General features: G+C 40.9%; 2 protein-coding genes across 3 annotated transcripts in view; one reads left to right on the top strand and one right to left on the bottom strand.

Moving 5' to 3' along the window:
- COG5 (component of oligomeric golgi complex 5) overlaps positions 1-10,547 on the bottom strand; it is a 185,136-nt gene extending 174,589 nt beyond the window's left edge. The window contains 6 exon segments of the mRNA XM_054063261.1: positions 144-264; positions 4,971-5,040; positions 5,142-5,196; positions 7,937-7,994; positions 9,000-9,139; positions 10,422-10,547. Coding sequence (XP_053919236.1) covers positions 144-264; positions 4,971-5,040; positions 5,142-5,196; positions 7,937-7,994; positions 9,000-9,139; positions 10,422-10,491 — 514 coding nt within the window. The 5' untranslated portion in view covers positions 10,492-10,547.
- Positions 10,548-10,667: 120 nt separating this feature from the next.
- The window catches only part of DUS4L (dihydrouridine synthase 4 like), a 38,286-nt gene continuing 33,470 nt past the window's right edge, over positions 10,668-15,483 (top strand). For both annotated transcript variants that reach the window (XM_054063349.1, XM_009557274.2), the window contains exons 1-3: positions 10,668-10,807; positions 11,366-11,500; positions 12,023-12,144. In XM_054063349.1, the coding sequence (XP_053919324.1) occupies positions 11,391-11,500; positions 12,023-12,144 (232 nt within the window). In that variant the 5' untranslated portion in view covers positions 10,668-10,807; positions 11,366-11,390. The remainder of the gene's footprint in view (positions 10,808-11,365; positions 11,501-12,022; positions 12,145-15,483) is intronic.

Genomic DNA, 15,483 nt, shown 5'->3' with positions numbered 1-15,483 from the left:
TCTCAATTCAAATCAGGAAACAGACAGCAAGAACGACAGCGAAAAACAAAGAAATCCCTCAATCTTTCGCAGTCAAACACTAGTCTTTAAGTCATACGAGCGCAAGCTAAAGATGCCTCTAAAAGTAACTAAGAAGGACTCACCAAGTTCATTGAGACTCTGGGCAGCTTTTGTTATCTCTCTGCTTCCTCCCTGCAGTTGTCCTTGAAGTCTCTTACTGAGATACAAGATGCGTATTATCCTCCGCAGCAAGTCACAAGCTGCCTGCAGAGAAATTGTAGCATTAGGGGATATTATCAGTACATTACGATCACATAATATTAGGCCTCAAATAGAGAACTATTTTTAACCAAAAAAATGAATGTGAATAAAACCAAATTCCTTGGGTTTATTGAAAACTGAAATCCCTTTTTTTCAGGATCCATACATAAATTTTCAGGAAACATTTGTTTATGTTTTCATTAGCACCAATTTAGAAAAAAAAAAAAAAAGTCATTGCTGATGTCTGAGTAAAACTAAATAGTTTCATAATATTCTATTAAACTAAGATCTCTAGACAGGTTTTCTCCTTCTATAAAGCAAATAACAGAGACAGGAAAACAGTAAGAGGTTAAGTGCAGAATTCCTCTAGGGCTGGATTAGGTCAGTGGGGCTAGGAAGTACACGCCCCAGGAGAAGCAAGGCTCTGATGTGTGTAACATCTAAACTAGAAATCAAAAATACTTTTAAGGAGAAGGTAAAAAAGTATGTGTATGTTAGTGCAGTCACAGACAGAGACCAACATCTGCAATCATATTAGCATAAGAGGTAGATAAGAAGTTTGGAACAAGACATCATTGTTATGAGGTATTTTCCCTGGTACTGAAGACAAAGCCTCCTGAAATATTTACCTTATGGATATCAAAATTAAATTAAAATTACTTTTAAAAATACTTAGTATCTGACGGACATTGAACCACTTTTTTAGACTCAAGTTAATGTCTTGAAAACAAATTTTAAAGTGTACATATGGAAACACCCAAGTGAGTAATTTAAACCAACAATGGACTGCACAACTTGTCAGTCTCTTTCCTGTGCCAGCACAAATCAAAACACAAATATTAAAGTTTAATTTTACTAAACATCTAGACAGAATGAAAAGGAAAAAAACAGAAAAAAAAAACACTGAGGCAAATGACTGAAAGCACAATCACTTGCTGCTTTTAGCTCTATATCACACAGTCTGAAGTGCAAGTTTCCTAAGTGTTTTAAGACAACCACATGACTTCTATTACCATTAGTGAAAACCAAGTGGGTTTTATCCTACTTTGAGAGATTAACGTATTAGTTTTTATTAATTCATTTCTTTAATTAGAAAAATCTTGATCCACATATCACTTTCATATCTATGAACTAAATTTCTACAAGATAATTAAAAATAGCTTTTCATATAGTGCACTGTGCTTTGCCAAAGAAGAGGGCATAGTATTACTACTCTGCTTTCAAATTTAATTACTCTGTAATCCAATTGTGTATACCTCTGGCTAATGTTTTTCCCTAGGAATTCAACTTCAGTTATCTTCTGACCATCTTTTACTTTATGCCAAAAGATTATTTTTTTCATTTGATTGTTGCTCATTATATCCTGTCCCAAGAAACCATCTTTTAAATGGACTATCAAGCTGAATAAGAGATTGGAGAAATCACATTTAGATACAAGAGCAAAAAGAAAATTTTCACTTCTGTCCCTGTGAATTAGAAAAAGGAGAAAAATCCACTGCACTCATAACTTCACAGCCATTGCTACTGCATTATGCCCTTGCATTATGTTCTGTTTCACTCAAGTATTTCCATTTACATCAGTTGTTCAACTTAATAAAACTCCCAGTCACTGTAAAAGAATCCAACATAAGAGGACTGTGTAACGGAAATAATTTTTTTATCTAACAGTGGAGTTGTTCACAGACACTGGATCCTCTTACCTGACCATATGCATAACAGAAGCTTGAATTAACTCAGGAAACATTCCCTTCCTCCATTGATGTAGTATGCTTTTCTAAAGGAGATGCTTTCATCCAAGAAGGAATGAATTCCACTGTTCAAGCAAGAATTAATTTGGAAAAGGCCAGTGCCCTGAGCTACTCCCAATGGGTTTCATAAAATTAAAGACAGAACACAATTTTTCTGGAGATTACATGTTATCTCCGGGAATTTAAGGCAACATATCAACACTAACAGACATTATTGCTACAACTTGAGCAATCAAATAGCCTCGTACTTTTAATCTCAAATTAATTTTAAGAAATCACTGAAAGAAGAGTTAACTATAAAGAGAGGACCATTCAAAATGTGCCAGTGCATAGCTCGTATATGCATGTATCTGCTAGATCTTGATGTAATTGAGTATGTATATATAACAGAAGCCAACAGAAAGATGTGACAGTCCTCTATGTTCAGATCACATTTACTATTTAGTCACCGTAGCATCTGAATGAAATCTGCATCTGGTGAATTATTTTAAGAGAGAGCGACTTTAAAAAACACGTTTTTAAAAAAAAAAAAAAGTTTTAAACATTTAGATCTTATAAGGATTTTTTAAACACTGAGATATCTGAAAGTAAGAAAACATGTAGAAACACTTGGTTTAACAGAGCCACACAGAAAATAAGCCTCTGAAAGACAAACTGTGTCTGCATGTTTTAGCTGTTAACTACTCCCATTTAGCTTGTGATCTACTTTGGAAAGACTCAGAAGAGGACAGTATAAATTAAAGTAGGAAGTAAGCTTTGTGAGTCTGTGGCTCCCTTGGGATGCCGTGAAGCTGTAAGAGCACAGCAAGACACAATATACACAAGCACACAGCAGAGATTTAGAATTCAGTACTAGAATTGAAGTTCGACAATGAATTTGCACTGAGAATGTTTATAAAAAAGCCAGACTATATTAAAAACAACTACAGATGGCAAAATCCCACTTTATGCAAGCCAAATATTCCTTCAGTTTGTGAGCAGTCCCACAGCAATCAATGGAAAAGCACTAAAACGATACCATCATGAGTACAAGAGGCCCTTAAACACCACACAGTTCAGCAAAACATATCTGGCAGCCCTACATATTTTGACAGGGAGCAACCTCTGCTATCAACCGTCTACTTTTTTTTACTTATTCTACCAACTGTACATCAACTGACAAAATTAGCAAGTTTGAAAACGTCCCATGCCACCAATCTCACATTTGGGAGCAATTCCATGTCACAAGCCCTGCCACTGCCAGGAAGTTAACAGTTTTCTGTGTTGCTGCCCTTCCTTCCTGAACAACACGGCAGCCAGCTAACGAGACACAACAGCAGTGCACCTTGGGGAGGCAGAAGGGCTGACAGCTCAAAGGCCTACTGACTCCACTCCGTAAGCCCAGGTGCCCCGACCCTCAATGCCTCCCAACACATAGTGCAACATAAATAATTTCCTAGGTATCTTCCAACACTAGAAGGAACAGCAGCTCTTGTGCCAAGGATGGACTGCCAGCAGCAGAGAAGTCGGAATCATCATTCCTCTTTCTATACTGAGAGAAGTAAATGGATTTGGATGCTCCCCTTGTCCTGCACCTCTTTCTTCTGACTTACAGCCCAGAAAAGCCAGACACTGCAAATTCCTTGGTACAGCAAATTTGAGTAATGCTGACTCTGGGTGTATTCTGCTTTCACACCACAGGAAAATCCATGTAACCCTGCTACAGCAAAGAGGAAGCAAGTGCACCTAAGAAACGTTTCCTAAGTTCATGGACTCATTCTTCTCAGACATCTTTCTGCAGTTAGACTTTATGTAAGGTCAGGGCAGAAATTATCATAATCTTTAGCCTCAAATTCCCACAACCCTTCCTACAGTTGCAACATACATCAGAGAACAAAAAAGCCCCGCACCTAACCTGCCACATGGAAGTCAAGGAAGTTAAGGAAGTTTTGCCCAGTGGCATAAACAGTTAATAGCTGGAGTTGAAAAGAACAGGAGAAGCAGCTGCGCAAACTGGCTGAACATAGTGTTAAGAGCTTCCTGCTGAACTTCACTGCTACTGAATGTAGAAAATAGAAGTTCAGCCAAGAGACTGGTGCAGCTGCTCCACCAGCCCCCAGATTGCATGACAATTTGCAGCTCCATCTACTCTGCTGTACAACCCATAGAGGGCAACCGACTTGAGCATGTATTCACAGCTCAAATTTCTGCTACTTTTAGATAACTTCGTAGTATTGCAAAGCTAAGGCAAATTTTTGAAGACAAATAGTTCAAACAATAACTCATTAAACAGTTGTAGATTTGAAGTTGTGTTGCTCTTCAAACCATAAACTGACTACAATGCACCTACACAACTGAAGAACTATGGAATAGTTTTCAATGAATATAAAATCAGCAATGGAAGTCTTGGACACTTATCTCAATGTCGTCGTGATAAGCTAACTCCCACTGCTATCCTCTAACAGAGATCTACATTCTCCCGTAGACTCCACTTACATTCAAAAGGCAGGGACAACAATGTACCTGGGCTTATAAAACTCCTGAACCACGACTGTCTCCGTAAGCTGCATCATGACTATTCTGAAAGAATTAATTAATTCCTGAACTCTTACTAAGCTGCAGTCAAGCATGCATTAACTTAAAGAAAAACACATCTTCTACACAATGGCACTATAACATTAAATACCAAAATTACACAAACAGTAATGAGAATGTAATTAGTGTCTACTCAGATAACCCTTCTTCTTCCCTCCATCTCTACAAAAACTCACTTAGCTAGTGCAGAGATCAGTCTCTTAGTTTGCAAAACGAAGCACTTCTCAGTAGCTCATGATGAGACACACAAATATTGATTTTCATTGAAAAGTACCAACAATAAACTACAGTCTACTGAATTATGAAAATCTCACCCATCTCTCTGACAACTGGGAAACAATATACATTCAAAAAGGGTTTTTTTAATACATTTTTAATACAACTTACTTGAAGTTTTGCTAGCTGCGCTGTGCGAGACACTATTTTGTTGTAGGGGTCAACAATTTTTACTTTAATTCTAAAGATAAGAAGAGAAATTTATTTATAGCAGCATTAATAAATAACATGATAGAACAATAAAAAAAATTATAGTTTCTAATCGCATAGTGAATGGCATACCTATCAACAGTACTTTGTAGAGCTCCTATCCTAGTTTGCATCATCTGGAGGACACCTGCAAAATAAAGTACATTTTTCACATGGAACACTTGTCAATGACAGAAAGAACCACTCTTCAAACCATAGTAACAACTGCAGACTACTTCAGCATTAATAAAAAACAGCTTCCTCCTTTAAAACAAAGCATTCAAACAGACTGAAATTTATAAAACATAGCATACTTGGAAATACACTGAGCAGGTAACAAGTCACTCATTGAATGTCATGGTAAATTTATTGGTGGAGAACACAAACCTATATCACTCTGAGATTCAGCGTATGTGACATTTCAAACATTTAGAGCATATTGCTTTCTAAGACAAGAGAACAAACACCTAGTACAAACACCTGAACATGATATACAAAAATGGTACAACCTATTTAACACAATTTATTTAACACAGTGACTAGATAGTTCACAAAAAGCAACAAAGAGGACTGAGAAGATAACCAACTCTATTTCAGTTTTCCTCCCATGCACAAGCATCTTTAGCAAAAAGTAAGGTATCAGTGTAATTGTGAGGTCATTTAATATAGAATACAAACAGAGCAAGCCACCCTAATTAGTTTGGCAAAGTAGCACAAAGAAGCAGCACACAAGCATGCTTGTTCTTTTCTTGTTAAATTGCAAACGAAGTAGTCAAGAGGAGCAGTAATTTTTGCAATATGGAATCAGCCTGCTGAGAATTTAATTAAGTTAGGCAAACCCAGGCCTATGAAATTATTTTTGTTCCAGTTATTGTTAGCATTCTCAAACATACATTTTTGTAAAGCCCTGTTTACAAGCATGTCATCATTAAATTGGATAAAACTGCAATATGATACAGTAAGATGGAAGACAAACATATATACAGCCAAGAGTTTCATTCATCTTGTCTTGTACGGAGACTGTATCTCGTGTAATTTATATAAATATGCCAACTCTCATCTTCTCTATATTTCAGAATTGTTACTTTGGTTCAGGATTTCTCTGACTTTTATACATGGAATGGTAGGCACGCAATTCTGAAACATCAGAGAATGAAGATACAAGATACAGTGAAAAGTTGGCAAAATAGGCTGAATTTTCTACTGTACATTGCAATAATGGGGGAGGGACAGTAGCATGATAGTGCTGCATCTCTGACTGTGACATTGCTATAAAGCATACAGCAGTCCTCTTGCCAGAAGGAAGAATTAGGATAGGTGAAAATGCAATCTACCCTCCCCATCTGCTGCATAAGATATGGGATAATACCATTTAGCTTACCTTGAGCTAACAGGTAGCTCAAGATATCTATTGAGCTGACAGACAGAAAAGAGTACGTATACCAGATCCGTGGTCTACCATTAAAAAAGTGCACAGACACAAGAAAGAAAGGACTCTACAAGCCAAATATATCAATTTTAAACAGCTAATGATATTCACTTTCACACTTCCAAATAATTATGCATGCTATGAACTAGTTCCACAACCTTCACTTCCTAACTTTCTTGATAAACATACCAAGAGCTCACAACTATTAATAAAATTCTTACTGACACCCATCTTTTCTTTTTCGTATGAATCTAGACTCCATGTTTCTTCTACAGTGGCCCTATATCACGTGTAGCACAAGAAGGGCAGAGATAAAAAGTTTTGCAAAACTTAAAACACCATCTTTGTGTACAGAGACTTTAGATTTTCCTGGCAGCTTGCAGACTGAAGTTTCTCAGGATTAGAACTTTTGCATGCTTCTCCCTTCCCCAAACACAGGCCCTTAGAGAGTATAACTCTAAGAAAATGGAGAAATTTCAACAAATTTGAGGTGAATTCAATTTTATTTTTACTTTGGGTTATTAGCTGTGAAACACACATTATTTACCACACCTGCCTTACAGGAATGTTCTATAACTGAACAGTTGTTTTTAAGTACTGAAGTACTTCATTCTTTCCTCAGAGAAATTTTAGGAAAGGATGCCTTCAGAAACCACTATGATTTCAGAAACCACAATTCTACTGAGCACAAATTGCTGAAGATCATGACCGGGATGAACAAAGATAAATTACTTAGGAAGTTACAAAATAGAAGAGGAAAAGGGCAAATGCTTGGATTCCATAGTAAATTCAAATTAGCATGTTATAGAGGTAAATATCTTTCTGCACAAAAGAAAAAAAAAAACCCACACAAACCCACAAACCAAGTGAAGTTCCCAGCAAGTGACAAAGAACAGAATGGCAGGTCTAATGAGCTCCTAACACAAGAACAATATACTGCAACTACTTTTCTATACAAATTCAATGGTTCTTAACTAACGCCTTTGAAAGACAGCCTTTTATGTTAAAATCCAGATCCCAAATGGTGGAATAACACAAAGGTATGTATTTAACTCAGCAGCCCCTTACTAGGAAGAAAAAAATCCCAATGCAGTTAAGATTACATATTAAAGCCTCTTTGGTTAAGATTTGCACCAAGAAACAGGCGCAAACTTGGTACTCAGACCAACAGATACAACAAAATGAGACTTATTTAGAAAACTATATTAAAAGGTCAAAAAGACTTGATTGCTACAGTTGCTCATACTGATTATCAAAATACATTTTCCTATGAAGTAGTTACTCCAGAGAAGTACCAGCCAAATCTTCTCCCTGGAGCTCCATCTACTGACAATCAAAAAGCGGCTGCCACGTTACACTCATAGCCTTAACACTAGAGGCCAAAGTTGGCAGTGAAAGACATTCCCTGAACAGATACTGAAAGTGAAAGAAGTAGCAAGCTTAATATAATGGTACTTGCCTTCCAGGGATTCAATTCCAGTTGCTTGGGCCAGCAGGTCTTCATGTCTAGCAACAACCTTAAAAAAAAAAAGAACAGAGAAATCAACAAAGAAAAACAGGGATGTGTGCCTGAAAGGAATAATAATTTATTGTCATTGTGTCTACATTAAGCATTAAACTATCACCATCCCTACATCAGGCTGACACAGGAAAAAGCAGCCGCACCTTAAAGATGAAACTGTTTTTAGAATACATTTTAATTCACAAAAGCGGCAAGCTCAGAACAAGAAAAAGTCAGTGACTGAAGCACAGCTGACATCTTAATTAAAGTCAGCAATCACACTTCAAAACACCTTCATATATAACCGTAATAGTAAGTTTAAGCTTATTAATCACACAGTAATAATGCATATTCACATTTTTTATATTTTCTTTTCTACTTGTGACATTTAGAAACTAGTTCCCAAAGAATTTAGCAGTTTAGGCTGGGGGGGAAGCATAATCAGGTTTTGAAACTACACACAAACTTACCATGTGTTCTCACTGCAAGGGCCACTGTGGATTTGTGATGTCCAAAAAGATTTTTACCAAAAAGCTTCCTACTATCCAAACTCAAAAGCCTTGCTGAAGATGTGGAGATGTGTTAACACAGGTCATATTTGCCCAGATAAAAGTAAACCCTAGACTCTAGGCTCCTGTCCAACACAGGATAAAAGGCTGTAGGTTAAATCACTTCCTATCACCTCACAACTGTTATCCGAAAACACAGGCCAGTGCTTCTGATAGCTGACATGATCATTTGGAAAGAGCTGGGGAATATTACAAGAAAGGGTGGAACCTCCATGTAGAAAGAGATTGGTGACAGAAACTGAAAACAAAGCAATACATGGCTTCTTGGTAGAAGTACTGAGTGAACTGGGTTAAGTACCAGATTCACTACTAGATTTGCTGCAAGCTGTACCTTTAGTTACTGCTTGCAGAGTACAACGGCCAATTTCAGAAGCAACAAGATCATAAGATTAGTAAGGTTTTGACTAGTTTATATCAACTACCCCAGAATAACACATTTGCTTTAAACTTACTTGTAAATGAAGCTCTTTATCCAACTGACTAATACCTTGGGCAAGTTTCGCTAGTTGCTCAGCTATCACAGCCTGATGGATAGACTGGGAAGTGTAAGCTTTCACATCAAAGTCTTCTTTGAAGAAGTCAGCATAACACTCTGAAAAAAGATTCAGATTTTATCTTCAAGCTTTAGAACAGCTAAATTATATTGATGGACCTGAAGCAAACAGTTCTCTGACCTTCAATACCTCCAAATCCAACAGCATACATGCTCTACATCACACAATACAAATGACACACTGATTTGTGAATAATCACAGAATCGTATAATAGTTGGAGTTGGAAGGCACCTTAAAGATCATCCAGTTCCAACCCTCCTGCATGGGCAGGGACATCCCGCTAGATGAGGCTGCCCAAGGCCCCATCCAACCTGGCTTTGAAAACCTCCAGGGATGGGGCAGCCACAGCTTCCCTGGACAACCTGTGTCGGTGCCTCACCACTCTCATGGTGAAGAAATTCTTCCTTATGTCTAGAAGAGACCACAATGAGGAGAAACAAGTTTGGAGCTGATGACTGGAGGGGAGAAGAGGAGACGGAGAAGTGTTAAATGGTGAAAGAGACATATCTGCCTTTATTCCCCTCTGTTGCATAGAACACACACAGAACAGCCTTTTGTTGCAGAGAACACACTAAAAAGTGTTGATATCTTCCCCAAACTGTACAGTTTGAGCAGGTGAGGCTGTCAAGGTTGCACCCCTGATCAGACACACACCAGCCACCTTCAAAACACTGAGGACCGAAGTGGCACAGACACCGTGCCAGGCTCTCACAGCAGCGCCAGTTTGTAGAACGCCAAGTTAAGAAATGATGCTGTAGCGATGCTTTGGGAACAGTACCTGAATGGGGCTACAAGAAAGCTGGGGAGGGATTGTTTACAAAGGCTTGTAGTGATAGGACGAGGGGGGACGGGTATAAACTGGAGAGGGGCAGATTTAGACTAGACATAAGGAGGAATTTTTCCATGAGGGTGGTGAGGCACTGGCACAGGTTGCTCAGGAAGTTGTGGATGCCCCGTCCCTGGAGGCGTTCGAGGCCAGGCTGGATGGGGCCTTGGGCAGCCTGATCTAGTGCGAGTTCCTGCCCTGTGGGGTCGGAACTATATGATCTTTAAGGTCCCTTCCAACTCAAACTCCTGCATGACTCTAAGCTAGACGCGAGTCTCCATCCCAGCGCTGCCAAGCACCTCCGCCTCTCCTCTCCGCCCTCTCCTTCCCTCCCGAAGCAGGTGACCCCAGGTGACCCCTCCCGGCAGCCCCGGGACACCGGGTCCCCTCTCTCCGCCGCCGGACAGCGCGGGGGTCACCGCGCTCCCGCCGCCTCTGCCCGCCCAGCGCAGTCTGTCGCAGGGGTCCCGCCTGCGGGGACACATCATCCTCACCGTCAGCGAGCAGCTCGGCGAGGGCCGGGGCCGCTCCGCCCGCCCCCGCCGCCTCCTCCTCCCGCTCCATGCTGGCAGGGGCAGCGGCGCGCCGCGATGATGCCGAAGGCGCGCGACGGGACGGGGCCGGGCGGGAGCGTGGCGCGCGCGCTCGCGCGTGGTGAGCGCGGGAACGGGAGTACGCGCGCGCGCGGTGGGCGCGGAGGGCGTCGAGCTCAGTCCGGGGCGGTCGCGCCGCAGTCCTCGCCGTGTGGGAGGAGGTTGTGGAGGGAGACCGGTCCGCGGCCGGTAGGACGGAGGGGCCTGAGCTGGAGGAGCGGGTGTCCGAGCCCCACCGTGTGCGGAGACTCCGCCCGAGCCCTGGGTCCCGCCAGGCCGAACGGGAGGTGAGGAGGAGAAACAACGGGGGGTGTCAGGGATAACAGCGGGGCGCTCGGCGGTGGGAAAAGGCAGCCGGCACTGCCCGAGTGAGGGGCTTGGTGCAGGGTTCTTCAGCCTGGAGAAGGAGCCCTTATAGCGACCTTCCAGTAGCTAAAAGGCTACAGGAAAGCTGGAGAGGGACTGTTTACAAAGGCGTGGAGTGATAGGACTAGCGGGAATGGCTTTAAATTGGAAGGGGGAAGACTAGGCATTAGGAAGAGTTTCTTCACCATGAGAGTGGTGAGGCACTGGCACAGGTTGCCCAGGGAAGTTGTGGCTGCCCCATCTCTGGAGGTGTTCAAGGCCAGGTTGGATGTGGCCTTGGGCAGCCTGATCTGGTGGGACATGTCCCTGCCCATGGCAGGGGAGTGGAACTGGATGATCTTTAGGGTCCCTTCCAACCCAAACCATTCTATGATTCTAGGATAGCCAAAACCAGGTTGTGTTTAAGCACTAATTCTTGCTGCACAGACTGAGAAGTAGCTGAATGACGTGTATTCCAAACACTGTTTGTTTTTTCCCAGATGCTAAAAGGATTGCTAATTATACATGATTGGTGACATCGCAGAAACTAAACCATGCCAACCAAAAGTTCCCATGGATCTGTTTCATTCTGGGCAAGTTGTAAAAATTTGTGCCCCTATGGTGCGCTATTCAAAGTAAGTACCTGCCATGTTCACTACTTAAAGAGGGCTGATAAGATGGGGAAAAACTTCTTGGCAGGGCCTGTAGCAATAGGATGAGTGGTAAGGATTTTAAACAAGAACCAGAGGGGTTTACACTAGATATTAGGAAGAAAATTTTTACTGTGACGGTGGTGAAACACTGTAGCAGGCTGTCCAGAGTGGTAGTAGAAGCCTCATCCCTGGAAACTTCCGAAGTCGGGTTGGATGGGGCTCTGAGCAACCTGATCTAATTGAAGATGTCCCTGCTTACTAGGGGCTTTGGACTAAAAGACCTTAATGATCTTTTCCAATCCAAACTATTTATGATTCTGTCAGCCTTGTTTTCTTTGAGGAAGTTTATCTTGACTGTAAAAACGGGGATAATTACCTTTTTCTTATTTAATTATTTATAGCACTTGGACATCCCAACACTACTGCCTGTCAGAAAAGCATTTTAGAATAGCTAATCAGAAAAATGTCTTTAGTATTTACCTCTCAATTTTTATTTGTTTACAGGTTGGCTTTCAGAACTTTGGTTAGAAAATACAAATGTGATTTGTGTTACACACCAATGATAGTCGCAGCTGATTTTGTGAGATCTGCAAAAGCTAGAGACAGTGAGTTCACAACAAACAAAGGTATTTGTTTTTAATAAACCATTGTCTTGTCAGAGTTTTCTGTGGCAATAAACCAAGTTGGCCAAGTGAATGAAGTCTGTCACAGAACTTGACATCGCATCCATTAACAGTTTTGGTATACCGTATCTGATTGTAAAACCATATAAATATTCTAGGTAAGAGTAAGCACGTTCTAGTGAGTGTGTGTCAAGTAGAAATAATGGAAAACCTTGTCTCTGCCTGAAATCGGGGCCTCCAAACTGATTTAGACGTGTGATGAGTTGACCACACAAAGCTGGCCAGGAGCTCTGCACCCACACAACTGCTTATACATTCCTCCTGCACCCCCCCAGCACCACAGGAGTAGAACAGGAGGAGCAAAAGGTAGAAAATACTCAGGGTTGAGATAAAGACAGCTTAATAAATGAAGGAAAGAAAAAGAACTAAGTGGTGCAAAAACAATCGCATCCCACCTCACATTAGCAGACCAATGCCCAGCCAGTCGCTGGGTAATGGCCACCCTGGAACACAATTTCTGTGTCCCAAGCCACTTTCTTCTTCCACTACCACTCCAGTTTTATTGCTGAGCTTGATGATACGCAGTATGGATTATTACTTGGGCCAGTTTGGGTCAGCTGTCTCAGTTGCATCCGCTCCCAGTTTCTTGTCTATGCCAAAGTATTTGCTGGGGGCAGGAAGAAGCAGAATGAGAAAAAGAAAAAGTTTTGACACTGCAAGTTGCTGTGCAGCAATACCCAAAATATTGGTGCATTATCGACACTTTTTTTGTTACAAAATCTGAAACACGGCACCATACAGGCTGCTGTAAATAAGCTTCAAATAAGCTCCATCCCAAACAGACACAGTACAAGGTAGTAGTAAGATTCTTTTAACAGCGGTTGCTGTTTCTGGTGTGTTTCAGAGACAAACACTTAACTCCTTGCCAGGAAAATTCTTAACAAAAATAAGGGGGTTGCTAACAGCAAAAAAAATTAATAGACCAGATAGTGGAATCAAGGATTGATAAAAGAAGCAGGATTTCAAATTAGCTGGAGTGGAAAGTGGAAGGGGCTGTTGGTGGACTCCTCTAGATATTGAGAGTGATAAAAAGGAGCAAGAGGGAGGTTGAAGCATGAGTGGGGTTGAGGAGGAGAAGCAAGGCTTCAGGCATGGTGCAACAACATAACCAGAACACATACAAAAAGAAGGAGTATAAGGAGTTGTACAGTCCTGGCTGTAAAGAAAATGAGAAAAGTGGTACGAAATATGGGGGAAGACGTGACAACAACAATGCAGAGCTGCTGGCATGAAGTGGCTGCAGTAGAAGACACTAACAAGGAACATAACAAGCATAGGCTGCAACTGCAGGAACGAAGAGCGCACTGCTAACACGCTAGTAAGATTGGTGTGTAGGACTTATGAAATGTGATGATTTCATCTACTCAGACCACTAAACTGGTGATTTCATAAGAGTATATATAATAGCAGGGAAGTGTATTTCATTATTTTAGCACTCACTGTTTACTATGGTGCATTATTCAAATAGAACAGAGCAGTCACAGAAACACATTGGGAAGCACAGGTTGACTCTCTTATTAGTGGAATTCAACTTTAAAAAAGTATGAAGAATTCTTTGTGTGTAAAAATAAATGAGTAGAAACATAACTGACAATATACATGGCTCAAAGCTCCACAGAGTTTGCCCCCTTTGAATTTACTTATACTTCTGATCTACTCAATGTCCTGTGACAGTGAAGTTCCACAGGTCAGATGCGTATTGTATTCTCGGCGGTGCAGGGACAGGGAAAGAGGAAATAGTCCTTTGCTGTCTGATAACAAGGGGTACAAAATGAAATATCCTGATGTTAAACAGCATCTTTACCCTGTTCGCCTCTTTCAGGCTGGCCTTAACTTTATAGGCCTGTAAAATATTCTGGCTCAGACAGCTTTGCCAGAGTATAGTGTTTACATTATTAGCATTTATGCTTTTAACAAGTAGTTCCACAACAGGTTGTGAAATTTTACTGTGGTTTTATGTTTAACTTCCTGTCTGTTTGGGAATTTAGTGTCTAATTAGCAGAGTGGGTTTGGAGTGTACAATTGCAGTTTCTTGTTCCTATTTTCTTCCAACATTGTTGTCTTTGTTGTATATTTCTCAAATAGTGGTAAATATTATTCATGGCTGCTGCTAGAAAGTTTAATATGGCTAGGCTCAGTATTTTTGTTACTTATTGCGCAACTGGAAAGCTAGGAGCATGGATTGTTCCAAAATACTAGCTGTAATAATGTAAATCTTTTCATCTGAGCACTGTATTAAACGAACACCACTTTGAAAATATGCAAGGGATTTTTTTTTCTTGCCATATTTTTATGTAGCTTCTAGAAGTGATTCAGCTTGAAAGACTAGGTACTGCTGACCTTTCTGACTTAAGCTCCACTACTTCAAGAATTACTTCTTTTCCACTAAACCAGAAAAGTCTTCAGAAGTATTTGTGGTCTTTTGAGTACCAGAAGTGCACTTGCTTTGTGCGTTTGTTGGATCGTCTCTTTCTTTTGGTGCTCAGATATGCCCCTTCCTCTTAACTGCAGCAATTGTTTATATGGAAAGTGAGTGCTAAGACAGCTTGTAATATTTCTAGGTGCCTTTAATGTAATGCAGTAGCTGTAAAAGAGGAGAACATGTTCCAAATGACCATCTGGCTTTCTGCAGGAGCTTAGTAAATCACAAGCAGTTCAGCAGACCCACATTGAGGAGCACTGACACTTTGGTTTCCCACTTGAGACAAAGCTGCTAAAGCTGTCTCTGCCTGAGTGTTCTCATTCCAACTCTGCATATCACGTTGTGGATAAAAACCAAATATGTTGGCACAGAAGAGGAAAAAGATGGGCTGAGATAAGGAAGGGCAAAGCTTGTGGGTTGTTTAACTCCTTTCTGAAGGGTTGGTTCTGTAAGCACCTGGCAAGACAGACAGCCATGTCAGCAGTGCACAGGGGCAGCATGCAGACGAGAAGGGGTGAGCTAGGAGGCAAAGCATGGAGGCTGCTGAAAAATAAAGAATGCTTACTTTCGTATATTGTCTTTATGAAAGATAAGCATCTGACCAATCTCAGTCAGAAAAAATACATGTTGAGCCAGTAACCGTCTAGAACACATATCTTTGTCTGTATTCCCATCTTTCTTGATGGACATACTCATTTAGTAACTACTGGTCAGCTACCTTTATTTATTTGTGACCTAGGCCTCAGAGAATCACAAAATAGTCAAGTTTGGAAGGACCTCTGTAGGACATGTTATCTAGACCCCTGCTCAGACAGGGTTACCTAGAGCTGCTTGTCCAGGACTACAGCCAGACAGCTTTT

This window comes from Cuculus canorus, chromosome 1 (assembly GCF_017976375.1).
Source record: "Cuculus canorus isolate bCucCan1 chromosome 1, bCucCan1.pri, whole genome shotgun sequence".
NCBI lineage: Eukaryota > Metazoa > Chordata > Aves > Cuculiformes > Cuculidae > Cuculus > Cuculus canorus.
The sequence above is the reverse complement of the archived record's forward strand: the minus strand, read 5'-3'. Positions and strand labels throughout refer to the sequence as shown.